At 45.6% G+C, this 18497-nt stretch overlaps 1 protein-coding gene across 1 annotated transcript; it reads right to left on the bottom strand.

Moving 5' to 3' along the window:
* Positions 1-373: 373 nt before the first annotated feature.
* LOC119011863 (carboxyl-terminal PDZ ligand of neuronal nitric oxide synthase protein-like) lies at positions 374-18187 on the bottom strand. The gene is made up of 10 exons (XM_037085298.1): positions 17546-18187; positions 16382-16453; positions 14067-14159; positions 13917-13975; positions 13723-13831; positions 9389-9518; positions 8678-8805; positions 5766-5927; positions 3286-3454; positions 374-2812 (listed from the first exon to the last, which is right to left on the bottom strand). Exons 1-10 carry the CDS (start codon positions 17648-17650, stop codon positions 2307-2309), a joined length of 1533 nt encoding a protein of 510 aa, XP_036941193.1. The 5' UTR covers positions 17651-18187; the 3' UTR covers positions 374-2306.
* Between the last annotated feature and the right edge of the window lie 310 nt (positions 18188-18497).

The raw sequence follows: 18497 nt of genomic DNA, 5'->3' as shown, positions 1-18497 counted from the left end.
AATTCAGTGATTCAAAGAGCTGGCTCACAGTCAGCGAGGTGGAGCCGGTGCGACAGCTGGCCACAAGAATATGAAGTGAGTCCAGGAGTCCCCTCCATCTTTCTCTGGATTGGTACTTCGGGACCTTCCAAGCAATTCATCGGAAGGCTGGAGCAACAGTGATGCAGCAGTTTGCGGCTGCCGCAGTACGGCACGAACAAATAATACATGGTGGCGGCTACGTTTCTTTTTTTTAAAACATGTGCGATTGCAGCAGCACCTGCACACGGTGAGATGTTTCCCCACAAAACACATCATCCACCACCTTATCAGAAAAGTGCTGACAGGATGATTGAAACCATGCTTTGTATTTTAAGCAACGCATATCAGTGAATTAAACCATACACAATGTATTGAAAAGAGAAAATGACTGCTGGACACACATCCTCATTTTCATGTGTAATTACAGATGAAGTGTCATAACAAGCACAGTAAGGGGTTCAATTTTCACACTCCCACAAAATGTGTTAGCATATCCAGACAGGGGTCTTTTGTTCACAGATCTACATTAGAAAAAAAAAAAGAAAAAAAAAAAAAAGAAAAAAAGCAAAGAATGACCACCACCATGCCGGATGTGTCACAAATCCATAAACGCAGACACAGCCACAGTGTAACAAGCCCAGCGAGTGACGATGGCACCAAAGTCAGGGAAACAAACGCGTGTAAGGTGTAACAATCATCAAAGTGACACGCACACAGCATGTAACACACAGACAGAGCCTGGAACACCACAGTGTTGATGCTATCTGACAGTGTTTGAACAGAGCTGCCATGTCCCCACTTCAGATTTAGAGGAAGCAGTAGTTGTAGAAAGTGTTTTTTTCTTTTTTTTTCCTTTTTGGCTTTGGAGCTGAGAAACGAAGAAATACCAAAGGTTTACTTTCGTTTTCTGAACGGCAGTAAATAATATGGAGTGTAGGTCTATCAAGGTGTCATGATTATGTTAATTTTGTCTGATGCTGAATTTTACGACCAAAAACCTGCAAAACTGACAACATTCGCCTCAGCCTCTGTAGAACTGTACGTGTTTGGTGCTAACTGGCAAATATTAGCACATTAACACACTACAATACGATAACATGGTGATCATGGTAAACTTCATGGTCATGTTAGCATGCTGATATTAGCTTTGAGCGCAGTCTCACAGAGCCGCTAGCATGGCTGATTTAGTAAAAACACATCAAAAGTTATTTTTTATCATTGAACATTCATACAATCATAGGCATGTGATGAATGACACTGATTGATTGACTGTTTATCCAGTCGAGTTTGTTTCAGTGAAATCAGTCTCTATTACCACACGCATGAATGCAAAAACTGTATGCAAGGGATGGGATTTTGGTAAAGTGGGTGGTCTGGTTTCTGTTACGTAGTCCGAGGAGTATCGATCAGTCATGTCTGAGCAAGCTTTGGCTGCATGCAGGTAAACAGTCTGTGTGTAAAGCAAAAGAGGTGGAACACAATGGCCGAAGCGCTAACTGGGAACCCACAGGCTATCGTTTGTTTATGATATCTGTCAGATATCTTTTTAAAGAGATTATGCAAAATGTCATCTGGCGTCCATTCTTGCGTTTAAAGCTGGTGGTTGGACCGTAAGCAATGACCGGCGCATGGCAGAGCAAGTCCTGGCATCTCGGATGGTAGCTAAAGACTGTGAAATTATTAATGTCATAAGAAAGTTAACCTAAACATGAGGACAACCTATTAATTCAGTGATGCCCTCTGCACGTCTGTTACATACAATACAAGTGGGACAGTGATTCCGTGTACAGCAGGGTTATTCCCCATGAGTTTGAACATATATTTTGCTTTTTCATTTTTGTTTCCAATTTTTTTTGTTTAGATTCTGTAACTTTCCAGAGTGGGTGTGTGTTTGTTTCGGTTTGTATTTGTTTAAAACCGTTTAGTATCAGTTCAGATCCTGCTGCTAACTGTAGCCGCCGTGAGCAAGTTAGCTCAGTTAGCTGTTACTATGCTAAAACGCTGTCCCATATTTGTTTGGCGTGTGATTCTAAAGGCGGTCAATTCTTACATATAACACCTTTAACTATAATAACTTTAGTACACATGAAGTAGCAAATCAAAACTTAAAGGGAACTTTTGAAACTGTTCTCAGAACTGTGGTGAATGAGCACTCTGTCCAGTACCAGGACACATACAATTACTTTACTGATGCCACAATACAGGATTTCTGTGTAATAAAGTCCTTCAGATTCTAAACTTTATTCATAAGTGCAATGTTGCCTTGTACAGCTTTAGGAGCCCCACTACACGGCCATCTCGTCCCCCAAGCAGTCCGGCAGATTCTCCGCATTCAGCACGTTGAAGAGCCGAGCGGCACTGTCGGCGCCAGCTCCCTCCCCCTGACCCCAGCTGTCCCGGTCATCGCTCTCATCTGTGTTTGATTCATACTCCGATCCTATCCCCGACTCCCTAAACCGGAGCAGCTCCAGGGCTCCCAGGACCGAGCTCTCATCCGGGGCTCCGTCGCTGGGAATCTCCCCTGCGTCCAGGCTGTCTGGCCCCCGGGAGGAGAAGCGGAAGCACTCGAGACGGACTCCGCTGCCGCCGATCCCCTGAGCGCCGGCGTCGGTGCCCACGGTGCCTGGAGAGCAGGGCGAGGGCAGTGTGGAGACCCAGGCGCCGTCACTGATCTGCTGCAGGGACTGAGCTGCCAACGTGCCCGTGGATGAGGAGGAGGTGAGGGTGTCGCCGGGCGTGCTGGGGGGCTTGGCCCGGAAAGTGATCTCCAGAAGGCTGTCCTGGGAGCCCACTGGGAACACACAGAATATCAAGAGTTGGCGTGACACAAAACAAATGTGTAACTATCGCATGTAAACAGAGACACAGGACATGAAAAGAGAGGTTTGAGCAGAGCAGATGAGATTATACGGAGTCGGGTGATGTGTGCGCTGACAGGATTTGATAATTCATGACTGTAAGGCAGCATAATGCCACGGGCTAAAAGCAGGGAGGGGAGAGCAAAGAGCAGAGCTGAATCCTCAGAGAGGGCTGCCACGGGATAATTAATTGAGCTCCAGAATTGGATGAGAAAAGAAGGCATCACGACAGGAAGGAGGCAGGGGGGAAGAAAGAGATGAAAGGGGAAAGAGATGAGAGAGAAAAGGGTCTTGTGACAGAAATTAGCCGAGGAGAAAACACGGAAACAGAGGAAGATTCGAGGCAGCCAGGCTAAAAAAAAAACCACATACTGTAAATTATGAAGATAGAAAGACAGTCACTCACTAGATGTTAACTGGCCAGCAGCTTTGAGCTCGAGCTCCTGGATCTGTTTGACCAGCAGAGAAATGTGTTGCAGCAGGTCGGTGTTCTGCTGCAGCAGCCTCTGCACTCTGGCCTGGGCATCGGCCCGCGCACACACCTCCACCGACAGCTGCTCCTGGAGCACGTGGACCTGAACACACACACATCATGAAGAACACACAGACCAGTTTCATACATGAGACAAAATCTGAGAAGAAAAAGAAAAAAAAAAACCAGCTTCCCTTGGGAGGGAATCCTTTTTAAAATGCTCCTTTTATTCATTCTCATTAGACAGTCATTTACTAAAACCTGCTTCGCCATCAAGAGGAAATCTGTTAATTAAATTCAGCATGACTCTTAGGGTTGGAGTTGGTTCTTATTCTGAATTTTCAGTCTTTAGCCAGAAATGACACATCATTATGAATCAACGTCTGTCAACGAGATCGGCCAAAATAAACTCGAAGCGCTCAAACTCAAAGAAGGTTCGCTTCAGATCTTCAAAGGCCTTGAAATCACGGCCCAGGCATATTTAATTTAATGTGAAACTTTTCAAAAGAAATTCTATGGAAGTTGAGAGGAATGAAAGAGGTGGAAATCTAATAACCTCACACTTCTCACCACATCCTATTTTACACACCACTGGCTGAAAATGGAAACAGAGCATCATTCTCCAGGAAAAAAAAACCAAACTGTGATTCATGGAGCTTCGACCCATTCGCCTGATTTCTGTTTCATTATGTGTTTTGTGCCAAACTACATTAACTTTTCCAATAACGTTATCGGGCAAATACCTCAGCGACTAAAGGATGGATTACTATGAAATTTGAGATTCATTGTTCCCAGATAAATCGCATTACTATGGTCTTACCTGAGTGGGTCTCTTGCCCAGCAGGTTAACATTTGTGGTATTTAGTGTGTCAACAACTACATTATTAGTTGGACTGCTATCCAATTTGGTACAAAACCATGTCAGAACTAAAGACAGCTCATCTTTGTAGTCCGTGCTAATAAGCAATTTTTAGCACACTTGCATGGAAAATTATAGGTGCAATTGATGCAAATTGGCATCCTGTCCTGAATTCACACTCTAATGGTCTTGGTCTGTGGCAATATGCTGCCTTTTTCCAACCGCTCAAAGCACTTTACAATACTTGCCACATTCACACACACACACATTCATACACTGATGACGGAGGCTGCCATGCAAGGCACCATCTGCTCATCAGGGGTTCAGTGTCTTGCTCAAGGACACTTCAACACGCAGCTGAAGGGAGCTGGGATTCGAACCAGTGACTTGATTACCAGACGACCCGCTCTGCCTACTGAGCTACAAACTGTGGGCAGCGTGTAACCAGAATAACCACTAATTGTAGCCACCATTAGCTAGTTAGCTTGACTAGCAGTGCATGTGGCAGTCCAGTCTGGGAGGTTGGATTTCCAGGGATGTGTTGGTGTTTTCACCACTAGCACAGGATGCTTTGACCATTGTGGGCTGTGGCTAGGTCGTTAGCATACTAACAGTAGATATCTCTGCAACACAATACACAGGCATCACAATGTCAACATTATTGATTTAAAAAAATCATTTCAGTTCATTTTGTATGTTTTTCATTAGATTTCTTACATATTGCACCTGTAAGATGGTTAACCATTATACCTGCTTGACATACACTTGTTAAAGTTGTCACTGTGCGCATTTTGGCATGCTGAGGTTGGCATTTAGATCACAGCACCACCGTCTAAATACCGTGGGTGTCTCAAACACAGCTGCACAGAGCCACCAACAAGCCCTCGGGTGCTTTCAGACAGCCCCCATTGTTTTCAAGATTAATGCAGTGACAGCTCTCGTGAATGCGCATGACTTTGCCGCTGCTGTCAGAGTTTATGATGGTTAAACTTTTTTGCAACTTGCCACGGCGGCTCGCTGTGTGACTATGGCAACCGCAAAAACTAGAGCGAGGGGAAACAATAGGAGCTGATTTTACTGGAATCTGAGTACATCTTCTCGCCATCAGCAGAGGGACGGACAGATCAATAACGAGAGACGGTCTACGAGCTTCAAAGACGAATTATCTGGTCTGGGACGATAAAGTTGTCATGTTAATTGTGTCATACTGTTCAGCATTTTGTCTATTTTAAGCCGCGATGAGACCATGCTAGATGGACAGCATCGGCCTGTGACATACATATAGGAAGCACCTTTAGTGATGGTGGTATATATATATATATATGTTCTATATTTGTGGTCTATTTAGGATGTGTTTTTATTGCTATAGTCTATCATCAAAGACATCACACTTGAATTCAGCAGACTGAGTAGACCAATGCTGCGATTAGATCTTACACCAGAAAGGCAGGGAGGAAGGAAGGAACGGAGGAACAAAGAAAGAAAGAAAGGAAGAAAGAAAGTAAGAAAGAAGTCATAGAATTGGTTCCAAATGGGAAGCAGTTGCCAGCAGTACCTGTGCTGAAGCTGCGAGGGCCTGTTGCTCCTGCTGCTGCAGTTGTTTCTGGAGGAGCTGGACCTGGTGCTCCTCAGAGCAAGGGGCCTCTGCTGCCGACCCGTCCGACACCGAAGCTCCAGGGACAGGGGAGCTCAGCAGGAGAGACGGGTCATCGGACACCTACGGCAGAGATGACAGTAAACCGGGCTCCACTTGCGTTTGGAATAGGTACTGATCGTAGCCACCATGAACACATAGAAAACATAAGCATCACCCACAGAAACTCAAGTACAATTACTAAAAACAGTCCCTTACTTGATTTCTACGTGAATGGTGCACTGGAAGAGCACCTCGACAGCCAAGATATGGTTTTGGATGGACAGTGCTAGATTTAAAGTACGAGGGTAAGACAACAAACAATTCTACGTTATCACAGGTCTCTACCAGTACTGAGCTTCAATGCTACTTTAGTTTGATTCCCTACATTCTCCATAAATAACTTTCAACATCACAAAAACGGGGGTTCTTTGAGCTGCATGTAGTGCAGGTGGACAGTGTGAGCTGTAGTAAGCGTTAGGTAGAGAGACGGGGGGGTGGATCAAGGCCACAACGTCCATGTCAAGCTGTATAAAAAAAAAGAGGGTGAAAGACTGAGTTGTATTTCCCACCAAAGGAAGATCAATAAAAAAGCTGTGGGTGATCTACTGAGGCTGAGGTTGACGTGTTGCTTCCTGCCTCCGTGATAGATTTCTACTTGAATCACAGGTGAGCGGTGAGATGACTGTAGAAAGAAGAGCTTGGTCTTTGATTTTCAGCTGCTGACACCAAAGCACGACATTTTACTGGCGGAGACCATTAAATCACTTACACACTGCGGCTTTGTGGGCAGTGGCACAATTAAAGTTGATACGACTAAAGTGTTTGCAAAGCGTTTTTATGTAGCAACACTAGCGTTTATTTAGAGGCGTGATTCACATGGTCTGGTACTCGTAAGTCCAATATTAACTTTCTGTTTTAGCTTGTGTTTGTCTCTCTCTGGCCCTGATAAAAATTATCTCTTGAGGTGACCTTAACCTCCTCCTATCTGATGTTTGGAGCTAGGCAGGCAGCTGCCATGGCAACAGGGAGAGAACCATAAAAGTAAAAGCATGGGCTGCAAAACCAAAACGACGAGCTGAACGTTGCTAAAATGCTAACAGGAACGGCAAAGCACCTGTCATTATGACAGGTCGAAGGTGTTGGATTTAGTGAGGCTGCAGATTAACCAACTAAACACACCTCGTCTCAACCCTTACCGATGGTTGCAATGAACGCTAGTCCCTCTAGTGTTTGGTCTGTCAGTTCTGAGCTACTGTAGAAACATGATGGTGTAACATGACATTAAATAGATTTACTAATTAATTCATTAATTAAATCGAAGGTGGACACTTGTAATCAGGATCCACTGTACAAGCAAGATAAGTAAATCTAGTCCAATATGATTTACATTTAATCTAACTGTGTAGATGGTGCTTTAATGGGAATGCAGTCAGTGGAATCTGCACTGAGATCTACAGATTGACTGGTCGGGCTGCCGTTAGATGGTCCAACCATACTGGAATTATGACTCACACAATTATGTTAGAGTGCTGCTGAGGGACGAGCAGCCATGAAGGACACGACTTATCTGTCATATCTGAGATGGCGGATCAATATGGTGGACTCTCTCGACATTAATACTGTGAAGGACAGTTGACCTTCAAATTACACACAGAGGAGGGAGGAACTGCAGATGTGATCTGGACATAATACAGCTGTTCTATTACATTAAATGTAGTTTTGTAGTAGAAATTCAAACTCAGAGTGATTCAAATGTCTTCCCCAGAACTGCGTAACGCACCTTTAAATATTCATCAGTGTCACAAACATTCTATTCAAATTAATTAGCTGCTCACTAGTACAACACCCTCTTGGGTCTTACAGTCGACATCTCTGCAGAGGCTCGGCTGGAAGATGACAAATATCAGAGAGCAAATAGCTGCTCGTTCGACATCTCAAGATAAACAGAGCGGCGCTAGGAATCCTCGCTACGTTTTTAATAATAAACCACACGACCACATCAATATTGAAGAGCTTCATGGAGCATGTCTTCACAAACCAGCCTTGAAGATGTGCCTGCTCGCCGTAGAACCCTCAGTGGCATTTTCTGATTTTTCACGCGGCCTCGCATGAGCCAAAACTTTCATCACGACTCTAAGAGCCTCTCCGAATTATTTATCAAGCGGGGATTTGTGACTTCTCAGATCAGTTTTCTCTAACATATCGGAAAATAAACATGCGCTACCAAAATACTTCGTGTTTTGTTTTTTTTTTCTTGTTTTATCATTGATCTAGTAACCACTAAGTTTGGGGGCAGAAGAGTGAACTTAAATCAGGCAGTTCAGTGGCAGGACTCGTGGGTGTTAAAAGTTTTTTTTTTGAGATGCTGAATTTAGTAGAGCTGAACTATTATATAGCATAAATATATATAGTGAACTTTTAATAACCAAACTGCATCTATGTAAAATAGGTGTAGTGTCTCTTTATTTTTTGTTCCTGCTTGGATTTGATTGTTTCCCTTTATTTTAGTCTTCCAAGGACGAACCCAGACTAGGCAATCCGTACCGTGCCCAAAAACGTCTGACTCCACCAAAGTCCATTTAGTTTGACTCGTGACTTGAGAAAATAAATGGCAGATTGATGATGATAACTCATACTGAAATGTGTTCGCTGCAGTTCTATATTTTAGTTGTTTTTTTTCATAAAGAGCAATGCCGTATACCTCCATAAATGACTCTTTACAGACTTGGCTTTCTCCCTGCAGCGTTTACAAACCCCCCCCTGTGTTTCTAATGGAGTTTGGCTTTGCATGGGCAGTGGTTATATGTCCATGGATGACTTCTTTACTCTACCTTTCCATTGTTACTGTGACCCTCTTCCTTCTTGCTCTTCTCGGGGTCTGATGAGGAGACGCACTCAATGCTCTCCTCTGTCGTGGCTTCAAGGTCGGTCTCCTCTGACAGTGCGAACCTCTTCTTTGCTGCAGAAAGACCGGGCAAATGGTGAGAGGGAATTTTCAGAGCATTTTCACTTTTCACTTTGGAGTTTGAAGTGTACAATGATAGAGGCAGTGACAGCGACAGCAGCAGCGGCAGTAGCCGGCAAAGAGCTGGCAGAAGTCCTCGCAAGGTCTTTTGATCAATGGCTTGCACGACTCGCCAAAACATGTCTGCAGCTTCAGCACGGGAAGCTGCTGAAAAACCATCCGCGGCGGATAATAACATCTTTTACTCAGGGAGGTGTGCTCAGTTGCCTCTCTTTTGTTTCTGCAGGAGCTCGTTTTTTTGTTTGTGTGATAGAGAACGCAAGGGAGGGAGAGAGAGGAAGAGAAGGCCTAGGGTGAGGAGAAGAAAGGAGATTGAGTTGTGTGTGTGCGTGTGTGTGTGTGTGTGTGTGTGGCAGAAGGAGAAAGGAAAGGAGAGAGACAGACAGGGAGAGAGAGAGAGAGAGAGAGAGAGAGAGAGAGAGAGAGAGAGAGAGAGAGAGAGAGAGAGAGAGGGGACTGGATTTGTGGATGTAATTTTGTGTGTGTGTGTGTATGTGCGTGTGTGTAGTAGATTCACCTGGCACTGCCTCCGACTCCTCCGCCTTCCCCTCCTCATCCTCCTGGTCGTCGCTTTTCTGCTGCAGGGTCAGCTGGTGACAAACATCGAACGCCTGACCCACCGTCCGCACGATCCTCATGGCCTGAGACTGTGACGGAGGACACAGAGGGAGGGTGTGTGTGTGTGTGTGTGTGTGTCGGGGGGTTATGAGAGCAGGGGCGGTGGGAGGCAGCAGCAGGAGCACAGTAAGGGAGGATGCAAAAATGAAGAGACACAGCAGGGGAGAGAATGAGGTGCCGAAAGGAAGTGCGCAGGAAGAAAAGTGGAAATAGATAAATGAGTGCGTGTACAGGTGAAGGAGAAGAAGATGAAAAACAGACAAAATAGTTGCGGGGAGAAAATGGTGAATGTTCAGGCAAAGCGGGAGGTGAGAAATGAAAACGGAGGGGAAACAGGAGAGGACCAAATTAAAGTCAGAAGACATCACGAGCGTAGAGCTCCAGCTGCTCGCTCTTGTCTGTCTCCTCTGCATGCACGCTGCTGTCACAGTGATGGATGGGTCTATTTCAGAGGCAAGTAAACTCTGATGGCCGAGGGAGTGGAGATAAAGGTTGTTTGTTATTGCAGGAGGCTCAGTAGGTCTGTCAGCACCATCAGGTCATCAATCAGCAGCAGTTTGATATGCAATGACTCAAAAATATGTAAAATCGGGATGTTATTTCAGGATATCTGCGAGGTGAGATTTTAATTTCATCTTCTTTGGACACAAAGATTTCAGGTACAACATCTACTATGACAACATGCAGATGCAGCAGCCTGCAGCTCCTTCAAACATTTTTTTTTTTTACACGTAACACGTAAAGTGCAGGTTTTGGATTAGAAGCAGTGGACTTTGAGGCTTTGAGGCATCTTTCCATCATCCATCATGACCAGCCAGACCGCCCTGGGAGGAAGAGTCAGGAAAAAAGCCACACCTTCTGAGATACCTGTCTCCAGCACAGCACCCCAGACCACGAGTGCTGACTGAGTGCTGTCTACCGGAGCTAGGAGAGATGGACTCCATGTTTACATCAATGATGCTCAACTGTTTAAATTATTTTTCTTTTTTTGGCTTTATGGCCTAATTGACTTCTCAGCGATCACTGCCCACAACATCTTCCAACCATCCAACATGACCAGGCAGACTGCCAAGAGAGGAATAGTCGGCAAGAGAGAGCAAAAGTGCTCGTCCAGCTTGGATCTAAGGCTGCTCCTGGCTAACGCTGGATTGGGAAATTAAGAGACTGTTGTGCTCAAATCCTTACAGGGACATATCCCCACCACAGCACCCCAAAACAAGCTGTCGCACTCGACGTGTGGCCGTGTTCTGAGTCGACAGAGGGCAAGACTACAGCGGAAAGAGGAGCGGTGGACTCTACGTTTATAGCATTGATGCTTAAAATGCAGTGAGAGCTGATGGACACGGTTTACCTGATGCTGAACTTGTGATGTGACCACATTACCATCGCCATCTTGTCACTGCTGGTGACGTTCACCCCGACGCAAATAAAAAAAAAAAAGCTGTGATGTGCGTAGGTCGTCTTCTTCTTATTTTTTTTATTTCAAACTTCGATCTGTTATGCACCCGATCTTTAAGCCAAATTTATGCTAAACTGAGCTGATAAAAACTTGCTGTAGCTTCATATTAAATGCCAAGATATTAGAGTGGTATTGATTTTCTCCTCTACGTCTCCACAAGAAATGGGAACACTTGTCTAAGTTAAAGTGTTCCTTTAAATTACTTAAAAGCAAAAAAAAAAAAAAGAAAAGGAAAAAGCTAAAGCTTAAATACCAAGCATTAACTAATTATTCTCAATTATGAGTATCTGCAGCAGATTCACCCGTGATAAAAGGAACTGGAGCAGGTCTGATGTGTTTCAACCTTTCAGCCGTCTGGAGACTTTTCAGCGTGCAGCAGGTTAAATACTCCTCTCTGTTCTGGCTCAAATGTGGTCTCAGTATTTCTGAGGCTGAACAGGCCGACATGAAAATTCAGTGTGGCCTTTGAGACAGCAGCACGTCTCTGATCGATTTCAGGGCTGCTTTTCTTCATGAAGCCCTAATGCGCAGTCCTTTGGCAGCATCTTAAATCCAGCGGAATTAAACTTTATCCACCACGTCCTTCCTAAATCTCACCAAAGGGTTTTTTTTTTTCCTTTTTGTGTTCTCCATATTGAATAGTGGCAGAGGCATCTGACTCTGGAGGATCACTCTGCCTCAAGGCATTCAGTCAGAAATGTCAAGGTGTAACTTGGGCTCGAAAGTAGCTCAGTCAAGTGAAACAGCGAAAGGAAATAATGTTGGGATGAAGTCATGACATTCATTATTTTTTCTCCATCAACAAAAAACCCCCAAAAATCTTAATTCTGCTTTGGAAATTAAACCAGCCATCCCAAGGCCAAACACAAAAGGGCTCTGCTGATGTACCGTGCTGACATCTAAGCTCTGCTGGGGCGCAACATGCCGTGATGAAAGGAAATCAAATCTCCTCATATCAGCTGGTGCATCTCCTCCTACTCGGCACACATGCTTGGTCTGCGGCGCTCCGATAAGGCTCGGCAGCCCCAGGGAGGTGAGCGAGGCACCGCTGGCCCCGGCCCTGACGGTGTGTGGTGGGTGTTCGTTCGGCAGTGGCTAAAATGTCTTCAGGTGCTGAGTGAAAAAAAAAGCCCCTTTTCTTTTCTCTACCCACCAGGATGATTAGTATTCAGCTTCACTAAGTCACTGCTCTGTCTGGTATCCATGGTGAAGGGACGGGAGTCAACCGCACTGATGCTCTGTCTTTGTCACGGAGGGAAAAAGAAATGTCCCTGTTTGATTTGCAGATATGTGACGACTGGAGAAGATGCCCTTAATTTTCATAGGCAGATTGCCTCAACACACACACACAAGGCGGCGGAGTCTCAGATTAATTGGCCGTGTGTGAGGTCCAACAGGAGTGTGCAACACCGAGGCTGTAGGCAAGACACCATCAGGAGAAGCTTGGACAAGAAGAATTGCTTGGCTTTGGGAGTTGTTTGCAGTCCACTCAAAAGGATTAAGCAGAAAATATTCTGTACTTTTGTTAACGTCAACAAAATCCAAGATAATACCAAAACCAACAATGTGTTTGCCTCATAATACTCTTCCCCAGTCTGCCCTGCTGTCACCCACAAGCACCTTCATACATTATTTTTGAAAGAATGGTTCAACATTTTGGGAAACATGGTCATGATTTCTCACCAGGGGAAAATGTTAATATAAAAATGAAAAGCTTCCTCCAGTGTATGGTTAGCCTCCCTTAGCACCGAGACTGGAAACAGGGCAAAGCAGCTAGCCTGTCTGAGAGGTGACAAAATGCTCCTATGAGAACATGTTAAGCTCGCTAACGAATGCGTCATATGATTGTTTCTTTTTATATCTTGTTTAATCCATAGAGAAGTGTCACCTAACAGTGATGACAAGACTCCAAGAAGTTCTATGAAACATGATGCGACGCTGCTGTGTTGCAGATTGCAGGTTGCAGGTCGTGTAAACGTAGAGAATCTTAGTAATCGTAATCATTTCACTGCTTACCAGCAGATTAGAGACTGAGAGGACAATGAAAATCTGGATGGTAGTCAAGCCATATTTCAAGGTAAAACAATATTTTGATAAGCTGTTAGCTAACATTAGCATTCAACCACTTCCAAGCTATCGTTAACTTTTGATTACATCCAGTGTGTTTCACCTCTAGACTCAAATTAAATGTTCCAATAAGTGTGTTGATATTATAGAACTAATCTATGCCTTTTTTATTGTACAGTATAACAAAGTAATGTTAGCTAGGAGGTGACGGGCTGCTAACATTAGCTGACGTCTAGCAGAGGCTAACGGGTCATTAAATGTGCCGTTTTACCTTGAAAAATCTCCTTCCAGATTTTCACAAGTCGTTATCTTTATGTTTTTATTCTTGTCAATTGGGAAGCAGTGAAAAGAGAGTGTTATGATGATCAGCTTGCTTAAGGTTGCTGGGAGGCAGATTTAGCTGTCTACAGATGCAGTCAGGCTAGCTGTTTCCCCCTTGCTTCCCGTGTTAATTTCATTCAATAATCCAGAATGTGAAATTTAAAAATCGTATAAGCTTTTTGTTGAGGGAACTAGCCCAATGCTAACCTCCGGATTAGCCCAAAAAAACACATTATCCCTGCAGCACTCAATGGTGTCCTAATTACCTACTCAAACTCAAGGTTGTTTTGGGCCTTTTTTAATTGAATTTGTTATCAGTAACGAATACATAATACCACCGGGCTAATCTTTTTAAGCCGTCTCAGTTTATCAGGAATCAAACCTACTTTCCTCTTTGACTTGAACACGTTGCAGCGGAAAATGTTGCTCTGTCCGTCGCGCGCTATGTAGCTGAAGATCTTCAAGTCTTGGGCATCATGTGAGACGTAGAAGATCCTGTGAAAAGGAAGACGATACACTGCATGTTGGTTAGAAGCTCTCTATTCACTGGGCTTGTTAATAGACCATCATGAGGGCCTACCTGTAGATGGGATCCTGCGTCACCATGATGGTGTTCTCGTCCCATGACCACCCTTTTCTCTGCAAGAACACACAACAAACGGCGGGTCGTGACACAGGCGTTCTCGGAGGGGGAAATGATTCAAATGAAGTCACAAGTTACAGGACTGACCTTCCTCTTCTTGCGCAAAATCACTTTGATGGCATCGGTGGACACGACGATGTTGACCTTCTTTTTCTTGATATTCTTCAGCTTGAATTCGTACTGCAAAGAAGTGAGAGGCGATGTTGAGATTCCCGTTCACGGCTGGCCAGAAAAGTTAATTCAAACCAAACAGATTATTATGTTACTCTGGGCGGCCATCACTGAAAATCACACAGCCCCTGCTGAGCCGGAGCTCTTTACACAGGATAAATGATAAATATGAAGAAGAGAGGAGGGATCACGCTTTGCAGGAAGATATTTTTGTCTACCTTCTTAGGGGGAATAGTCAAGTAAACATCGAGAAACTGTCAGTTTCTGTTCCCGGGAGCTGTTTAAGCTTTCAAAGGCCGACTTCCCAGAGGGAGGCAGACTTGTGTGGGACACTTTCATCCCTCTCCATGATTAATGCCGGAGCCTGTAGCCTCTGCTCTCCACTGCAGGCTCACCCTCCAAATATCAGGCATCTAAGAACAACCAGGATTCGTGTGAAGTAACAGGCCCCCGGCTCTGACAACACCCGGTCCGACATCTGATGATTAATTGATCAGACGAACTTCTGTGAAATCGCCAGTTTTTCTTCAGCGAGTGAAGCGTTGCTTGCTTTTTTTGCGTGACAGACTTGTATATTCTCTGTCATCTTTTCTTCCCGGTGTAAAAATAACAACCGTGCCCTGTCTTTTATTTGCAGCGGAGCTGGAGCTGTCGTCTCAATCTAACATTGACTTTTCTGAACAAAGGAAAATCTCGCTGGAGAGGGGGAAATGGGATAATTGCTCCCAGCATGTCATTTCTGCTGGTTTTGGGCCCCGTAATGAATCTGCAGCAGTCTCTCTATGAGCCTCACTGGAAGGCTCGCTGGATTCTCACTCCTTGTCATTCGCTCTCATCTCTTTCATCCCTCTTAATGTTGTGTGGGAGTTCTCCTCCGCAGGCAGTACAAGCTTGGGTGAAGGACACAACTCCCATAATGCAGCCCCCCCCCCCACGTGAACCGAGACAAGAGGCCCATCCATCTCCGCACGCGCCGCTGTCACAGGGCGACGGAGCGCGGCGCAGGAAGGCGCTCGGGCCACATCATTTTCATGCACATCGGCGTGCGACCGACGCCGGCCCCAAGCACCGGTAGAGCTCTACAGGTTGGGTCAACTCACCTCCTGTCTTATCTCTAAGCCACTCTGAGTGCTCGGAGGACGAGCCGGCTCCTGAATATTCATCCCCAGACGAAATTCTCATCACTGTGCACAAAGCCCCGCTTTTATGCCATCACTCGTAATCTCGCCCACGTTCAGCATCATGTTTACTGTATTCTTCTTCTTTTTTTTTTTTTTTTAAATGCTGCGCCGTCTCTTAATGCGCCTTCTCCTCCTGCATTTTTATCGTCGCCTTCACTTTATTGGTTTTGCTTTGAAGCCTCGCAAGAGGAAAGACTTTGCTCTCAGATAAGAGCCCCACGACGGGAGGAATATAATTAAAATGCGTTTGTTTTAGCACAAATCAAAAACACTTGGCTGGCAAGGTTTTCCAGCACCCTCTGGATTACACTGTGCGTGAGTGTGGGCATATTACCTCCATTCTCAACCTGCGGGCAAGCCCTTTAATAATGCATTGTCGGAAAAAAAAAGTGGACGAAAATATGAAAGAGATCACTGAGAGCCACTAAATCTTTACAGGCACAATCAAAAGACCATTACACTCCACTGTGCTCGAGGGATCAGGATTAAGCCCTTTCCTGGGTGTCACTGGGGATGTGTCTGACCTCCGGGTGACACAATAACTTGGTTGTTAGATTAGATCAAACAGCTGACAAGCAGCTAAATCCTCTCCTCCCCGTGCCTCTCTGGCACACTGCGGTGATGTGTAACGACAGGGCGTCGCAGTGTTTTCCAGTCGCCTCGTCTGGTCTGAGGGGAAGGCTGGTGGAGCTTGTTAGTTCTCCTAATGGTATCGCATATAAACCTGCATGTTGTGTCTCTCCTCAGCCATAAAAATCCACCGCCCCGAATCCCTCCGTGATTTAAACCCCTCCTGACAGCCCACTGAATCTGCCTGGGTGTGTAGTTTTACGCAGACTGGTGATGAAGAGGATGTCGAGAGGGGGGAGGTAGGGATCCGGCAAGCACAAGGTGAGACATAAAACACCCGGAGAGGGCGGGAGGATTAATGTGCGCGCGCCACCATCAGCCGCCGGGTCGCTGTTAATGTGTTTGGACTGCCTTGCCTCGAGGGTCAAGTTCAGTGGTCTGGGTGCGGGCTCATGGAAGTCGCATATCTGAGTGTCTTACTCTGATTCTCCTCATTGCGGCGACGATCTCCATTCGGCTGCCGGGGCGACCCACCTCCAGACTGCCGATGTACTGCAGAATGACAAGGAAAGGTTTAAAGGTGCGCTGCGTGCACAGTTTCATCAGGAGAGAAATGTCTTCACGGACAGATTTTAAAAAGGCCTAAACAAACTAAAAACAGAAACTCTTTGTTTGCATGAATGAATAAACTGCATAAACAAACTGACGTTAAAGGACAACACAATTCCATTCTGTTTAGATGTGGCGGACCCTGCCACCCTTCAGTGTTCAGTAGTCTGGACAGCTTGTTTATTGTTGCAAGTTACACTTCTGAGTTTGTACTATTACCTCATTAATATTGCACATGTTCAAATTCTGAGTTTGAACTTCTTGTCCAAAAACTACATAGTGCCCCTTTAATGATCGGCAGTTTAAGGCGATGAATTCCTCCGATTTCCACTGTAGTTTTCACATCTGTATCCACAGAAATATTTGTCTCTATGAGGGAATAATCACATTCTAGAGCTGCAGCTAATAGTCGATTAACTCATTTGGTCTATCTTCAAAAACAGCAACTGTTTGATGCCTCTAGATTCTAACATTTGATGCTTTTCTTGTCTTTCATCACAGTTCATCCAGTATCTTGGGATTTTTGACAGTTGATCAGGAAACGCATCAATTGTGATGGGGATTTTTTTCTTTCTTTTACAGTTATCTAATGTTTTAGACACCAAACAAATGTTCAGGCAGAGGCATCAAGGAGGACAGTAATCGCAGTCTGCAGTCCTGTTAGTCTGATTTTACTGGCAGCCAGATAGAAAAGACACAAATATAAGAAAAAAAAAAGAAAGACAAATAAAAAACGGTCACAGGATCGCTGTGTGCACTTATCACAGATGTATCAAGACACACATTATATAACGGGAAACAAATGATGTCAGCATTCATCAAGTTATCAGCTAAAGCGACACTTTTCTCCGTGCAAGGTTAAATCACAAAAGCTGTCAAAGTCACGCAAAGTGAAGTAAGACGGGAGCTGTCCTCCGTCACATGAGGGTGGGCACACGGAGCGGCTGCTGTGACACATAATGTCCCGCATGCTCCCCGAGCCTCTACACTGTTCCTGCCCTGCCCAGAAAAGTATCTGTTGCGGAGGCTCCTTACCTTTGCCTCGAAGCAGACCCCATGTTTGAACACCTCGTCGTTGTGCATGGGGATCCTCAGATCGTGCGCGTCATCTACTAAATTGTACTTGGTTACCCCTGGCATCGCTCTAATGATCGCCCGCTCCGCTCTCTCGTTTTTTCTTTTCTTTTCTTTTTTTTTTCTTTCTTCTTCTTCTTTCTTTACGACAGCGCTAGAGGAGGCTACCTGCAGATATGCGCATCTCCTCCGGCGCTGCTCCCCTCCGCTGGTGCACTCTCACCGGAGAGACGCGTCACTCCGGAGGTCATCCGGGTTGAGGCGCTCCGGTCTGGTAGGTGGATTCAATTAGCGCGCTGATCGGTGATCGGTGTGTGCACTCGCTGACCCCCTCATCCGGTCTGAGGAACGACGGAGGAGCAGTGCGCACCGCCGCCAACACCAACACCACCACCGCCGCCGCCGCCGGGGTCCCGATGACGCACGGACCTCAGCGCATGATTGTCTTTTCCTCGAAGCCCCGCGGCACCAGCGTGGGCGCTAAGTGATCAGAGCGAGCGATCGATATTCAGGAGGCGGTGGGCGCTTACTGTCCATCCAGCTGGGTGTTAAATCAAACAGACGAACACGGGCTGTGCTTGAATAGGCTGTCAGCAGCTACAGCTGGTGTTTGCTTGTGTGACATCTAGTGGCTTCGCAGGGGATAAACAAATCCCCAAGTCACTGCCTCCCAGGGGTGGGTTCCAGGAGACCCCCCCCCCCCCCCCGGGGGTCCTTCAGGGGCCCAGGGTTCCCTCCTGCACCATGAGTATTAATATAAATGTTTATTTTCCAGAGAGGCTGACACATATGCAGAAGAGGCATCAAAATGAATGTTTCACTGACAAACAGTGACTGTGAGAGCCCCCCCGGTGGACCTACACCTAGCTGTATCCCTCGCTTCAGGCCAGCTTAAAAGGTACAGTCTGGGGGT

Source organism: Acanthopagrus latus, chromosome 21 (assembly GCF_904848185.1).
Source record: "Acanthopagrus latus isolate v.2019 chromosome 21, fAcaLat1.1, whole genome shotgun sequence".
Taxonomy (NCBI): domain Eukaryota; kingdom Metazoa; phylum Chordata; class Actinopteri; order Spariformes; family Sparidae; genus Acanthopagrus; species Acanthopagrus latus.
Note: the sequence above shows the minus strand (reverse complement) of the source record. Positions and strands in the feature narration are given on the sequence as shown.

Coding starts and splice junctions, on each gene's coding strand:
- LOC119011863 (XM_037085298.1), bottom strand. CDS start 17,650: ATGCCAGGGGTAACCAAGTACAATTTAGTAGATGACGCGCACGATCTG. Junction 13,832..13,916: donor ACGCAGGATCCCATCTACAG/GTAGGCCCTCAT, acceptor TCCTTTTCACAG/GATCTTCTACGTCTCACATG. Junction 3,455..5,765: donor CCCTCGCAGCTTCAGCACAG/GTACTGCTGGCA, acceptor GTGTGTGTTCAG/GTCCACGTGCTCCAGGAGCA.